We start from the raw sequence: 15,000 nt of genomic DNA, 5'->3' as shown, positions 1-15,000 counted from the left end.
ACAGTTTAGTGAATACACTTTTTTTTTTATACTGGCCCCCCGTGGGAATCGACCCCACAACGCTGGCATTGCAAACGCCATGCTCGCCATCAACTGAGCTACATCCCTGCCGGCCATTCCCTCCCCTACCCTGGACGACTGCTGGGCCAATTGTGCGCCGCCCATGAGTCTCCCGGGTCGCGGCCGGCTGCGACAGAGCCTGGATTCGACCCAGGATCTCTAGTGGCACAGTTAGCACTGCGATGCAGTGCCTTAGACCACTGCGCCACTCAGGAGCAACACTTCCCAAGCATACATTTTCATGACAGCGTTCCTAATCTGCAGTAGGCAATTACTGCAGTAGCAGTTGAAAATCGGTAGGTTAACACCAAACCGTGAGGTTATTATGAATTCAGAGCAGTCGGATGAAGTCATAGTCAAATACATTTGAACAAATGACCAACAATATCACACGGAAAGTGATGTGAGCATTGCATTGTGGAAAGCAATGACTTTACAAGAACACGTATTGCAACGCGAGGCATGTATTTCTAGATTAAACACTGATTCAGTGTGATGAACAAGTACATGTATGATTTGGTGTGCTCTACTTGAACACGCGCTTAGAGTTTTGAAACCACTGCCTATATGAGGAGCTGTCGTTGTTTGTTTTATTACCACATACTTATGGAAATTGCACCGGTTGAGAGATGATGGCTCTCTTGTGCCTACAGTGAAGGGTACTTCTGATCCAGCAGGTGGTGCTAAGATCCCTCCCTATATGACTTGAATGATGAGTTGATTTATTCCTTATAGCTCCTAATGATTTTAAGGCCAGTGTTGGCAAACATGACTTCTGCTCCAGCAGGTGGCCATGAAATCCCCCCCTATATGACTTGACTGACCAGGTAGTTGATGGACTCCTTATAGCTCTTAATGATCTCAAGCAGAGTGTTGGCCACATGACCTCTGGTCCAGCAGGTGGCGGTGAAAATAGTCCCTATAGGAGTTGACTCATTTCTTTGAGGTCCTAAATGAAGGATAGGGCGTCAACAGTGCATCTCGGCCTAACCCTGTTCCGGGCCCATTTCTTCACTCGATGCTTCCGGTGTTCTTCATCTCCTCTTCAATAGTCCTTCTCCACGTCTTCCTTCCCGTCTAGCCCTGTGCGTTCCACTGAAGTGTCTGTGTTTTTATGTCGTTAGGAGTTTTGCTCACTGCGTGTCCCCCTTCAATTTCCACTTTCTGTCCCAGTTGGGTAGCTATCCATTATACTGTAGCCTACTTACTACCAATGTCACTGTAGTCAAAGGTGATTTTCGATTATTATGTATGAGTATTATTATATATTGTGATATTATGATGTTCAAGCCTATAGGGTGTGGTAACAGGCCCTCTGTGATTTGTTGTTGTACTGTACATGTCAAGTATCTGCACTCTAGCCTAATTAGCCTAAACTGCTAGGGAAAAGTCACTTCCGGTCGTAGCTGTATCCCACCTAGTCAAAACCTTGTTAGTCCTTATCCTAAAAGGCACCCTCTGTTCCTCGATATACTCCACCGAGGGCCGGCAGCCAGTAAGTACAGGTAAGAGACAATTATGGCAACAATAAGTTGTCCTATGAAAGCTAGTCAAATGTGAGATGTTCAACTGCACTGAATGATAAAGTGGCAGTCTGTGCTCTTGGGCCCTTAAGGCATCAGTGCACCCCCCCAATTTGTCCCTTTTGAAATGAACAGTTGAGACGGGCCCTCTTTCTGTGGCCTTTCTTTGACGACACATCTGAGGCTATCCTGCGGCAATACAAATGATCAACATCATAACAATAATTCCATTATAAGAAGCTTTATTATTGGTTTGCTAAGAAAGGTACCATACAATATTGGCACATCACTATCACCTCTGTATGCGTAGGAAATCAATCCCTTCATTGTGTGTGTGTGTGTGTGTGTGTGTGTGGGTGTGTGTGTGTGGGTAAAGGTACGCCACTCTCGGTCTCACAGTTTATGCACACGGTCGTCTTTATGCAACAATATGGAAGACATTCCCAAATGTGCTTACATCATTGCGTAATGTCAGGGAGTCACACAAACAGTGTGTGCTGTTTGGCTGCAACACACATTAGGCATAAGGATGATGACAACTATTTTGTAAACGCTCCAGCTTGCAGAGGGATCACCACCCCTCCCATCCGCACCCCAGGTCCTCTTGGCCCCCTTACTGTCAGGCCGAGTGGTGTCTAGAGAAGAAAGAAGAAGAGTGATGTTTATTAATGACAGTCAATACGACACGTCCTTCCATAGCTAAACAGACTCATCCTACTAGGTCAGTGTTTCCCAACTCCAGCGGTAGAGTAGCCTACCCCCAACAATACCCATTTTTCTTGTAGCCCTGGAGAGCCACAGCTGACTGAACAACCTGTCACCTAATTAGCAAGTCCTCAATGAGTAAAATCAGGTGCAACAACAACAACAACAACAACAACAACAACAACAACAACAACAACAACAACAACAACAACAATATGAGGACAGGGACACAGTTCTATATCGTGGAGCTCCGCCCCATAGGGGAGCTATGCTCCTAGTGGTTTACCCTCTGCCCTAAGGCAGAAACAGCCTGAAGCAAAATTATGCACACACCTACAGCCAATAGGAGTACAGGTGTCCCTATATAAGGAACCCCGTTCCCTCAATCTGCCTCCCATTATCTTCAGCGACTGGACTAGAATTGAAGAAGCCATAGAAGACTCAGGAAGATCTCGTCGTTGATATCCAGCCATCAACGTCTTCCTACAATGAGCACACCTAGCTTATCCAAGGTAAGCATTTAACAAAAGCTCTTTTCAGAGCTCAATGTCGCTGTTCCCCTTGGCGGCTGTCGACCCCCCCCGACACTGTTTCGTGGGTTGAGAGGCACAGCACGCGAGGGACAGCTTCATCAATCCCCCACTATGCGCCAGCTGCGCCCTCCTTTTTTGAAGGAGTGGAAGCAGCATTGGGCATTTTTAGGGAGGATATTCCTCTTGAGGATGTGCTATCAGTGTTAGTCTCAGCTGAGGCATCATCTGAGGGCACTGACTCAGGAGATGACAGGGCTATTGGGGAAGAAATGAATATTCTATTGGAACAATTCATTACACTGACCCAGATGTTTAACACCCCTTTTCCTTCGGGAAATTGTGAGGTCATTACATCCCTGGATGATGACGCCACAGCCTCTCTGTGCCTGAATTCTCAGGTCTCATTGAGTGGGCTGCTAAACAGCGGGAGATTAAGCTGCCCCCCATTCCCTCCAACCCGGAAGTGGATATGAGGAAGGGCGGCCGTTACTCTCGCTACAGCTTGGCGTCAGACGGCGGCCTCCAGCAGCAAGGGAGCGGGCCTCGCCCCCCCCCCCTGCAGCGCCAGAGGTGCCGGCGAGAGAGGTCATTAAAGCGTCATCCTGGCATCACCCGAAGGGCGGCCAGAAGAGACGCCGTTTATGACAGGCGAGGGGGAGAGAACGGAAGACGGCACAGCGCCTGCTGTGACCGAGCCCACTGTCCCCCCCCACTCTACCGTTGAGTGTATGGAGGAGAATGTTTTTTGTTGATGTGTGTAATAAAGAGTTGGCTCTACTTGACACTGTCAAGAAAGAGCCCCCTTTTCCATAATACATCCGAGAGCGTTCGACCTTCCTCACTCTCGCTCTCTCTCTTACCACTATGAGTGCAGCTCAGCCCACCATGGTGCGTTGCTGAATGCACACATAAGGCAGGTATATAAAAGGTATTAAGTGTACCTTATAGGACCTCACTTTACAGACTCCTAGGAGTGCCGTAGTGAGTGTCTCACACAGCAGGCTGCAGTCTCAGCCAGATAATGGCATGATGACGCAACCGCTATCCGGGACGGCGCTCTGTCTCAGGCTAACGCCTCAGTCAGTGCAGTTCAGACCCGTGCTGCGTTCACGGAGGGCCTGATTACTACGGTTACGGGCGTAACCACGTATCGGCGCCCCCGTTTCTCTCAGAACGCGCTGATAATAACCACATTGGGGGTGGCGCACTATCACAGACTAAGGTCTCTGTTAGTACGACCCAGACCCATGCTGCGTTCAAGAAGGGCCCGATTACCACGGTCACGAAGGTGCCCAGTGTATCGGCGCCCCCACCTTTTCCTGAACGCGCCCAGGCTCACCACACTGAGTGTAGTTCAGCCCACCAGGGGTGCAGAGCTGAACACACACAGGAGGTGAAAGGAGGAATAATACCTAGACGCCGTCTTGGTTTATCTCAAAGAGACCTCACATTACAGACTCCAAGGAGTACTGTAGTGAGTGCCTCTCATAGCAGGCTGCAGTCTCAGTCAGGAGACATGATGACGCAGCCGCTAGTTGGGGATGGCGCACTATCGCAGACTAAGGTCTCGGTTAGTGCGATTCAGACCCATGCTGCGTTCACGGAGGGCCCGATTACCACGGTGACGAAGTTTCCCAGTGTATCGGCGCCCCCACTTCTTTCTGAACGCGCTAATACTCACCACACTGAGCGTAGTTCAGCCCACCAGAGGTGCAGAGCTGAACGCACACAGGAGGTGAAGGGAGGAAAGATACCAAGACACCGTCTTGGCTTATCTCAGGATACCTCACATTCAGCAGGCAGCTGTCTCTGTCCCAATGTGACATGAAGACGCAGCCGCTAGCCGGGAATGACGCCTTGCTGCAGGCTAATGCCTCAGTCAGCGCAGATCAGACCCGTGCGACGTTCACGGAGAGCGGGAATACCAGGGTTACAGGTATAACCAAGGTATGGACGCCTCCGAATTATTCTGAACGTGTCAATGCCCATGGCTATGAGCGCAGCTCACCACATATTGAGTGTGTCGTTGAACAGTCGCCTAAGACCAGTAAAGAGGCATTGTGGCACCACCGTGTGGTGTCAGTCAGAGATCACACCTTTCAGATTCTATTGAATTCTGTAAAGGATGAGTCTCATGTTAAGCGGCAGTCTCAGTCAGACAATGACATGATGACGCAATCGCTTTCCGGGCAGAGCGCTCTGTCTCAGGCCAGTACCTCAGACAGCGCAGTTCAGACCCGTGCTGCGTTCACGGAGGGCAAGATTACTGGAGTTACGGTCGTAACCAACGTATCAAAGCCCCCGACTCACCCAGAACGAGCTGACGTATCCTCTCCCTTTCAAGGGGGGCCCGCCTTGGGCTATTCCACCAACCCAGTGCTGGGGAATAGCGGCGGCGAGGGCCATAGAGGAATACAGGTCCTTCCTACTGGACGCACCACAGCTTCGTGCGCACCCGCTTTCTCTGCATTGCTGGCAGTGGCGTCGAAGCTGTACCCTCTCACGCTGGCTAGAACAGACGTTAGAGAAGGGTTATGCCCTCCAATTCCATCGGACCCCACCCCCGTTCAAGGGAGTGGTGGAAACGGTGATGAAAACGCCAGACAAAGTAGCCGCTCTGAGATCAGAGATTACGGAACTTTTGGCGAAGGAGGCGGTCACAGTAGTTCCCCGAGAGCAAAGGAACAAGGGGCTTTACTCGCCCTATTTCCTAGTGCCAAAAAAGACGGGGGGAGTGAGGCCGATTTTGGATTTACGCATTCTCAACGAGAGCATAACCAAACGGCCCTTCCGAATGCTGACGACAAAACGCCTACTGGAATGTGTTCAGAAGGGAGATTTTTGTACAAGCATAGACCTAAAGGATGCGTACTTTCATGTGTCTGCGGTTCGCCTTTCAAGGGGTGGCGTACGAGTTCACGAGGATGCCGTTTGGGTACGCCCTGGCACCTCGAACGTTTTCCAAATATGTGGAGGCGGCATTGGAACCGCTGCGTCGTCAAGGGATAAGGCTATTAGCCTACCTAGACGACCTGCTGATTCTCGCCCCGTCAGCAGAGCTGGCGTTCACACACACGACACAGACAGTGATTCATCTCACGCGTCTGGGGTTTGCTGTGAATTGGAAAAAGAGCGCACCCTGGCCCAGTCATCAGATTGTCTACCTGGGACTACAGCTAGACACTGTAATGATGAGGGCGCGAATTTCGGACCCTCGAAGGGCAGCATTGTTACTAGCCCTGAGGAAGTGTCGTCCGAATCACACAGTAACGGCGCTATCGATCATGTCACTTTTGGGTCTCATGTCGGCAGCCCACTCTGTGGTCCCGCTAGGGCTTCTGCACATGCGCAAAGCACAGCGGTGGTTCGCCCAACTAAGACTAGACCCAGTGCGTCAACGTCATCGGTTGGTGGTGGTTCCTCTCTCGCTAAGAGCAGACCTGGACTATTGGCGGAACCCGTGCGTTCTCACGCACGGAGTCCCGATGGGCAAGGTGTCATCCTACATTCCAGTGTTTACAGATGCCTCTCTGACTGGATGGGGAGGGACATGTCAGTCTCAAGCGATAGGAGGTGCATGGCCTCAATCAGGTCGTCACATCAACCTCCTAGAGTTGGAAACGGTGCGACTGGTCTTGACCCACTTCGCGTCTACCCTTCGGGGTCGCGATGTGTTGGTCTGGTCAGACAACCGAACCACAGTAGCTCACATAAACCGCCAGGGAGGGGTCAGGTCTCCTGCCCTTCATCGGGCGGCAGTGGAATTGTGGCTGTGGGCTCACAAGCACCTTCGCTCGTTGAGAGCAGCACACATTCCGGGCTACTTGAACGTAGGGGCAGACCTCATGTCAAGAGGGGGTCCTCGAGACGACGAGTGGTGTCTGCACCCGGACATTGTTCTACAGATTTGGGAACAATTCGGGAGAGCCGAGGTGGACCTGTTCGCGTCACGTGTGAACGCGCAGTGTCCCCTATGGTTCTCTCTGAGAAACCAGGACGAACCGCCATTGGGAAGAGACGCATTCGCGCACTACCCGTGGCCGAAAGTTCTCCTGTATGCATTCCCTCCGCTGTCTTGCATTCTCCCACTGCTAGCCAGGGTGAGGTCAGAGGAGCTGTCAGTGATACTGATAGCGCCCGATCGCCCGGGGGCTCCGTGGTTTGCAGAGATGAGTCAGATGTTGATTGCGCCACCCTGGCCAATTCCACATCTACGAGACGCGTTGACTCAGGCGGGAGGCTCGATAGGGCAATGGCCCATAATCGGCCAACCACTGAAGGCTTGGTTCCTGAATGGGACAGGTTAAAGCGCCGTGGGTTGTCTGATGCAGTGATCAGAACAATACAGGGCGCAAGAGTCGGTTCCACTTCTAGGGTGTATACCAGCAGATGGAACGTTTTCTCACGATGGTGTGATACACAGGACGTGGACCCCATGAGCTGTCAGGTAGAGAGTGTGCTCTCATTCCTACAGTCTATGTTTGATAAGCAGAAATCGCCCTCCACTATTCGAGTGTTTGCAGCGGCAATTTCAGCTGGTCATGAAGGTTTTAACGGAAAAAGTGTTTTCAGTCACCCATTAGTGAAACGTTTCCTATTGGGAACGCAACGGCTTAGGCCAAGACCTAGAGCTACGCTGCCCAAGTGGGATTTGGCATTGGTTCTCGAAGCGCTATGTAAGTCGCCGTTCGAGCCATTGAATCAAATACCCCTCAAGATGCTGTCTATCAAGACGGCGCTGTTGCTCGCCTTGACTACTGCTAAACGAGTCAGCGATTTGTGTGCACTGTCGACGAGACCCGACTGCCTTGCCATTAATGGCGATTTGAGCAGAGCGGTGTTACGTCCTAACCCGGCATTTGTGCCGAAGGTTATTAACAGTGCATATAGATCGCAGATCGTGGAATTGTGGGCTTTTCATCCCCCTCCCCATGGGGAGAGGAGTGAGGAAAAGCTTCACTGTCTGTGCCCAGTACGCGCTTTGGCGTGTTACGTTAGGCGCACAGCGGCGGTTAGGTCATCGCCTCAGCTGTTTGTGTGTCACGGTGCGGCTGCATTGGGTAGACCACTTTCAAAACAGCGTTTGTCTCATTGGCTTTGTGAAGGCATTGAGACGGCGTACGAGGCGGCGGGGCAACAACCGCCTCAGGGTATTAGAGCGCACTCCACTCGTGGAGTAGCAGCTTCTACTGCTCTTTTCAGAGGAACAGAGGTAGAGGATATTTGTAGAGCAGCGTCATGGTCGACACCGTCTCCTTTTATCCGTTTCTATCTGTTGGATATGTCTTCTAACTCTTTGGCTCGGTCTGTACTCAGCGTGGCTGAAGGGAGATCATGAGCAGAATAGAGAAAGAAAGCACGATTGTGAATAAGTTCATAAGTCCGCTTTTATTAGAAGTAACATATTATGGACATGTTTTCTAACTCTTTTGTTCGATCGAATTTCAGCAGAGCTGAAAGGCGTTCTTGAGCTAGAAAAGGAGGACAGAGCAGGACCTTGGACAGGTTCCAATCAGGTCCGCTCTGGTTAGGAAGACTTATGTCAAGAATAAGCCTTTTAAACTCCAATCTCGATTGCACTCAGCACAGCTGAAGGGGAATCTTGAGGTAGAGGAGGGAGAAGCAGGATGATAGACTGGTCTCTATCAGGTCCGCTTTGGATGAAGAGCATATTCTGTGGCATGTCTCCTGGCTGACAGTGTCAGCATATAGAAACATGTATTAAGTGGACAGAATGTGGGGTCATCTATCTGAGGTTCAGTTTAGTATGACTGGTATATTTTGTCCCTGCCTACTAATCTCTGGGTTCCATTGAGTGAGTAAGGCGGGCTATTGGACACATAATGTAGAGTGACATTTATGTCATTCCATTAGTGGATAATAGTGTTGTCATAGAATATTGAGGCACGGCTATCTGCTAGTCAGATTAGCACGGCGTCTATTCTATTGATCGGCCCAATAGCCATTGACATTGTCATTGAGCTAGATGGGGCGGGTCTATAACCGATGACGCGGTATATTGTGACGCCCTAATGGGTTTTTTAGTCGCAGTACTGCGGGAATTGGTTGCAGCCATTGCTGGGCTTGACCTTTTTCATTTTTTAATGGGAAGTGTTAGGCTCGGCAGGGAGTACATTTTGGAGCGTTTCGCTCCGCCTTAAACCACTAGGAGCATAGCTCCCCTATGGGGCGGAGCTCCACGATATAGAACGACTAGTTACCGGAGTGTAACTCCAGTTCTATGAGTGGAGCGGAGCCCCATAGGACTTAAGGCCCTACCGACCCTCTCTAGTCTCGCTGAAGATAATATCTCGGGAGGCAGATTGAGGGAACGGGGTTCCTTATATAGGGACACCTGTACTCCTATTGGCTGTAGGTGTGTGCATAATTTTGCTTCAGGCTGTTTCTGCCTTAGGGCAGAGGGTAAACCACTAGGAGCATAGCTCCCCTATGGGGCTCCGCTCCACTCATAGAACTGGAGTTACACTCCGGTAACTAGTCGTGTACTAGCTGATCTCCCAGTTGTCACCGTTTGGCCTTGTGTTCCACATAGCCTATATCAGTATTGGAGTATGTTTCCCGCGCACGGTAGTTGCTTTCACGTCACCTTTGTAATCGCTCCTCCCTAGTCCCCTAGAACGAGCGCCCTCCCCTTTGCAACGCCTCCGAACATATCACAGAGGCGCGCTTTCTGTGCCGATGGCCTCAATCAGGTCGACCAAACGCAGATAATAGCGCACCACGCACCGGCGCTGAAGTCATTCATTCACTTGAACTCAACTAGCGAACACACAATGTCTGGAAGAGGCAAAGGCGGCAAGGGACTTGGAAAAGGAGGCGCCAAGCGTCACCGAAAAGTTCTCCGCGATAACATCCAGGGAATCACCAAACCCGCTATCCGACGTCTGGCTCGCCGCGGCGGCGTGAAGCGTATTTCCGGTCTGATCTATGAGGAGACCCGCGGTGTCCTAAAGGTGTTCCTGGAGAACGTGATCCGTGACGCAGTCACCTACACCGAGCACGCCAAGAGGAAGACCGTTACCGCCATGGACGTGGTCTACGCTCTGAAACGACAGGGACGCACCCTGTACGGTTTCGGCGGTTAAACGCACTCTCTTCGGAACCTCAACACCCCGACTCGAACCCAAAGGCTCTTTTAAGAGCCACCCACATCCGCTTCAAAAGGGCCCATTCCATATAGTGTTTTTTTATTTTCTTCCGTATGCTATTTGATAGGAAAGTATGAGCCACTTCGAGTGGACAGGGAGTATTAAATAGCGGATTCTAATGTCCCTTCCCGTTTTAGCGCACAGAGGGAGGCCTATATCTGACAGTGGCAAAGTGTAGTGACGTTGTTATTTTGGGTCAAGCAATAGTGGCATTTGGACAACATAAAACCACCACCCGTCGTTAGATGTGGCTCGAAAAGAGGGGGACAGCGTTCGCGCGCGCGCACACACACACACACACACACACACACAGTCCAAAATGGGAGCCCTATGTCTGACGGTGCCAACGTGGGCAATTCTATCACCAGCATTATGTGGCACAACAATCGTGCCATTCGGACAACTATTCAGGCCCCCCTTTTGAAACACACAATTCCCCATCGGTCACAGAGCATAGGCTATAGAGAGGAGGGAGGGGGTGAGGACCCGCGCGCGCGCCCTCAATTGTCTTTGTTCGGGAAGCTAGCCTCTGAGCGGAAGGCTCTTTTGAGCGCTAGAGCTCCACTGGGCAAATAGCAGGGGCGCCTACGAGCAAGCAGGGGAGTGTCCACGGCCGCCGACTTTGATTAGCTTCCTCTTCATAAGACGGGTAAGCGCCCTTCACCCCCTCATTCGTTTCTGAGAAGCAACGAGACATCATCATGCCCGAGCCAGCAAAGTCAGCGCCCAAGAAGGGCTCCAAGAAAGCCGTCACCAAGACCGCAGGGAAGGGCGGCAAGAAGCGCAGAAAGTCCAGGAAGGAGAGTTACGCCATCTACGTGTACAAGGTCCTGAAGCAGGTCCACCCCGACACCGGCATCTCCTCCAAGGCCATGGGAATCATGAACTCGTTCGTGAACGACATCTTCGAGCGTATCGCCGGAGAGTCCTCTCGCCTGGCCCACTACAACAAGCGTTCTACCATCACCTCTAGGGAGATCCAGACCGCCGTGCGCCTGCTACTCCCCGGTGAACTTGCCAAACACGCCGTGTCCGAGGGCACCAAGGCCGTAACCAAGTACACCAGCTCCAAGTAAACAGCGCATTTGGACTGCTCTACTAACCCAAAGGCTCTTTTAAGAGCCACCCACTCTGTCAGTAAAAAGAGCATTTCCATCGCCACCGAATGAATGCGCAGGTAGGCTGCGTTACATTGTATCATTGTTTAATGGGCGGCGCGCGCCGGCTCGGAGAACGGCTACATTGTATCATTTCCCCCGCCCGTTCCAGCGTAGGGGTTTAGCGCGCCTTTTTTGTTGTCTTTGCACGCTGAATAGTAACCCATGTTTGTCGGCCTCCATTCCAGGTGAAGGCAATGAAAAATGGCACCATTTGACAAAGGGTGTAAATAAAAAAAGCAGTCTGTTGGGTTTGAATGGAAAGAAATGCCTTTTGTCGTTTAATGAGCGGATAGTCATTTTGAGTCGACTTCCTGAATCGGTAGGACACGGACGGGGAGAATGGACGCTCCATCATTGGACTATACCCTAATGATGTGAATGAGAACGATAATGGCAAGAATAAAAAGGGGGTGAATAATCCCGTCTAGGAAGAATAGGAGTAGGCATATATATATATATATATATATACGTAGCCCTTATTGCCAACGGGTCATTTCCGGTCCAGGTCGCATCATACATATATAGTCCCCTGTAGCTCAGTTGGTAGAGCACTGCGCTTGCAACGCCAGGGTTGCGGGTTCGTTTCCCAAGGGGGGCCAGTATGAAAATGTAGGCACACACTTAACTGTAAGTGGCTCTGGATAAGATCGTCTGCTACATGACTCAAAATGTCCATGTAAAGTGTAGTACATTTGAGGCACATAGTGTATTTTCCTTCCTACTACCCTCATGAGGCAACAGGATAAATATAATAATATAATATGCCATTTAGCAGACGCTTTTATCCAAAGCGACTTACAGTCATGCGTGCATACATTTTTGTGTATGGGTGGTCCCGGGGATCGAACCCACTACCTTGGCGTTACAAGCGCCGTGCTCTACCAGCTAAGGCAGTTGCTTCCACGTGAGGATATGAATGTGTCTGTAGGCCAAGTCACAGTATAACACAGTGAGCGAGCGGGCGGCCCTTGCGATAGTCGTTGGAGCAGCAGCGGATCCCAATGACTACCTTGGGGATAGCCTATACATTTACATTTTAGTCATTTAGCAGACACTCTTATCCAGAGCGACTTACATGAGCAATTAGGGTTAAGTGCCTTGCTCAAGGGCACATCGACAGATTTTTCACCTAGTCGCCTCGGGGATTAGAACCAGCCACCTTTCGGTTACTGGCACAACGCTCTTAACCACTCTTAACCACTAAGCTACCTGCCGCCCCATACATATATACAACAAGGAAAAGAAAAGAGGCCGCAATCAACCTTCTGACCCACATGCACCTGCTGGGATTCTTCTCCCAGTCCAACCACATATGCAGCCCTTGTCCCACTTGGGGGGAGAGAGAGAGAGAGAGACAGACAGAGAGAGAGACTCCCTCTATCTAGGCCTATATCAACGCGCCATGACCCATGGGGCGCCAGCCTCCATAGCGCCAGCCAGACACCAAGACCCACAGACACAAAGACCGAGGCGAGTCACGCTGCGGAGTCAAGCAGGTGAACAATATATTAGTAGAGACAGCCAACCTACCTACCTACCTACCTACCTACCAGAAGACAACACACAATCTCACTGTGTAGAAATAGTAGGCTACAAATACAACAACAACAACACTCACACTGCCAGTGCACAAAAAGTACTAATACAATAACACACACACACACATAGTGCAAGTAAGCATGTCGTAGGACTGTTTATACCATGTGGATCCTGTACATATGACGAATACAACCTGAAACTTGAGGTACAACACTAGTCTCAGCCAGGCCTCACAGGTGCATGTGTTTTAAGGTCCCCAAAAGAGCGCTTCTTTAAAACACCCCTGACCACATCAGGGGACCCCAAACCATTTGATTCCCTTGCCAGACATCTCGGCTCACTACACAACAAGTGCTGCTCGCAATCGGATGCACTTTTAGGCCATTTAGGAGACAAATAGCACAGGAAAACCAGTGCGCACCGCTCCACCCGACAGTCGAACGGTGAGGTTTTGAGCGAGCCGCAACAAAATGCACGGCCCTTCCGCGGCCCACATTACTTTATTCTGAACGGAGACAAGTCTGCTCGCTGGGCCGTTCGCTTTTGGACCAAAAACACGGCTCCGTCGGTGACTTTCGGGCCGATATAGGCGAACAGAAAACACAAGTGAAAGAGCATTTGGCCAGCCCAGAGAAGCCGAGCTGGTTGCCTTGAGTCTACATGGTTCTCATGTCGCGTTTAAGGCCAGCCCCCTGCTCGGTGTGGAGCTTCAATAGCGCAGAGCAGCGTCTACAGCAAACTACTCCTCGCAGACCGTGTGTGTGTGTGTGTGTACCGGACCAAACGACAGACAGACAGACAGACAGACATGGCAGAAGTCGCACCAGCACCCGCAGCCGCAGCGCCGGCCAAGGCACCCAAGAAGAAGGCAGCAGCCAAGCCCAAGAAAGCGGGACCCAGCGTAGGAGAACTCATCGTCAAGGCTGTGACCGCCTCCAAGGAGAGGAGCGGCGTGTCCCTGGCCGCGCTCAAGAAGACGCTGGCGGCAGGCGGCTACGACGTGGAGAAGAACAACTCCCGCGTCAAGATCGCAGTCAAGAGCCTCGTCACCAAGGGCACCCTGGTCCAGACCAAGGGCACCGGTGCATCCGGCTCCTTCAAGCTCAACAAGAAAGCCGTCGAGGCAAAGAAGCCCGCCAAGAAAACCGCAGTTCCCAAAGTAAAGAAGGTGGCCGCCAAGAAGCCCGCCGCGGCGAAGAAGCCCAAGAAGGTAGCAGCCAAGAAGGCCGTCGCCGCAAAGAAGTCCCCCAAGAAGGCCAAGAAGCCCGCTACACCCAAAAAGGCCGCCAAGAGCCCCAAGAAGGTGAAGAAGCCCGCCGCAGCGGCCAAGAAGGCGACCAAGAGCCCCAAGAAGGCTACAAAGGCAGCCAAGCCCAAAGCCGCCAAGCCCAAGGCAGCCAAGGCCAAGAAGGCAGCCCCCAAGAAGAAGTAAACCTATTACAAACAGTGTTCTACTCGACACATGTTGTACCACAAAAGGCTCTTTTAAGAGCCACCCACCTCTTTCCATAGAAAGCGCATTGATTTCCATGTACTATCTGTCGTGAAAAAGAAATTACGCACACTAGGCTACTTTTACGCACACAACATCGTCCCACTCTGGGTGTGTGCGAAGGGAGAGGAATATAATAGAGGGCCAAAATGGCTTAGAAATTCGACCTCACGAGTGCACCCTCACCAGCCATTTGTATATGAGCCACTGGGCTATTCCCGTTCAGAGGCAGGCTGCTGTGATGTGTTACAAGTGCCATGTAATAACAATACTATAGTGGCTTCGAATTCAAACTCACGAGTGCACCCTCAACAGCCATATTTATATATGAGCCACTGGGCTATTCCCGTTCAGAGGCAGGCTGCTGTGATGTGTTACAAGTGCCATGTAATAACAATACTATAGTGGCTTCGATTTCAAACTCAAGAGTGCACCCTCACCAGCTGTTTGTTTCCCATTTGGAGAGAAATAATGTGAGGATTTCATGTCGGACATTTTGGCGCTCACGCGAAATGACACAAAGTAACAAAGTCGGAGGGACACAAAGTAGCCTCTCACTCGCTGCCTGTGGGTGGGAACCGGCTTAGGGCTGTCTGTCTGTCTGTCCCTCGCTCCAATTGGATAAGGCCACACCGGCCCGGTGGCCAATCGTTGCCTCTTGTGGCGAGGTATAAGTACGGCTCTCGAAGTGGCGAGCGGCTCATTCAGACTTTCTGTGACTTTCTCAAGATACCAATATGAGCGGAAGAGGCAAAACCGGAGGCAAGGCCAGGGCGAAGGCAAAGACCCGTTCATCCCGTGCCGGGCTCCAGTTCCCCG

At 51.2% G+C, this 15,000-nt stretch overlaps 3 protein-coding genes across 3 annotated transcripts in view; all 3 read left to right on the top strand.

The window, feature by feature from the left end:
- Window positions 1–10,691: 10,691 nt before the first annotated feature.
- Window positions 10,692–11,066, top strand: LOC311114137 (histone H2B; the record flags this gene model as incomplete). Its single annotated transcript, XM_084189414.1, has 1 exon — window positions 10,692–11,066. One exon carries the CDS (start codon window positions 10,692–10,694, stop codon window positions 11,064–11,066), a length of 375 nt encoding a protein of 124 aa, XP_084045540.1.
- Window positions 11,067–13,497: 2,431 nt separating this feature from the next.
- LOC311114161 (histone H1-like) lies at window positions 13,498–14,121 on the top strand (the record flags this gene model as incomplete). The annotated part of the gene is made up of 1 exon (XM_084189436.1): window positions 13,498–14,121. The coding sequence occupies one exon, from the start codon at window positions 13,498–13,500 to the stop codon at window positions 14,119–14,121; it is 624 nt and encodes a 207-aa protein (XP_084045562.1).
- Window positions 14,122–14,918: 797 nt separating this feature from the next.
- Window positions 14,919–15,000, top strand: part of LOC311114157 (histone H2A) — a gene marked incomplete at both ends in the record, with an annotated part of 387 nt that continues 305 nt past the window's right edge. The window contains one exon of the mRNA XM_084189433.1: window positions 14,919–15,000. This exon is cut by the window's right edge and continues 305 nt beyond it. Coding sequence (XP_084045559.1) covers window positions 14,919–15,000 — 82 coding nt within the window.

The sequence above is a fragment of the Coregonus lavaretus genome (assembly GCF_964263955.1).
Source record: "Coregonus lavaretus genome assembly, contig: HAP1_SCAFFOLD_1071, whole genome shotgun sequence".
NCBI classification, from domain to species: domain Eukaryota; kingdom Metazoa; phylum Chordata; class Actinopteri; order Salmoniformes; family Salmonidae; genus Coregonus; species Coregonus lavaretus.
The sequence above is the reverse complement of the archived record's forward strand: the minus strand, read 5'-3'. Positions and strand labels throughout refer to the sequence as shown.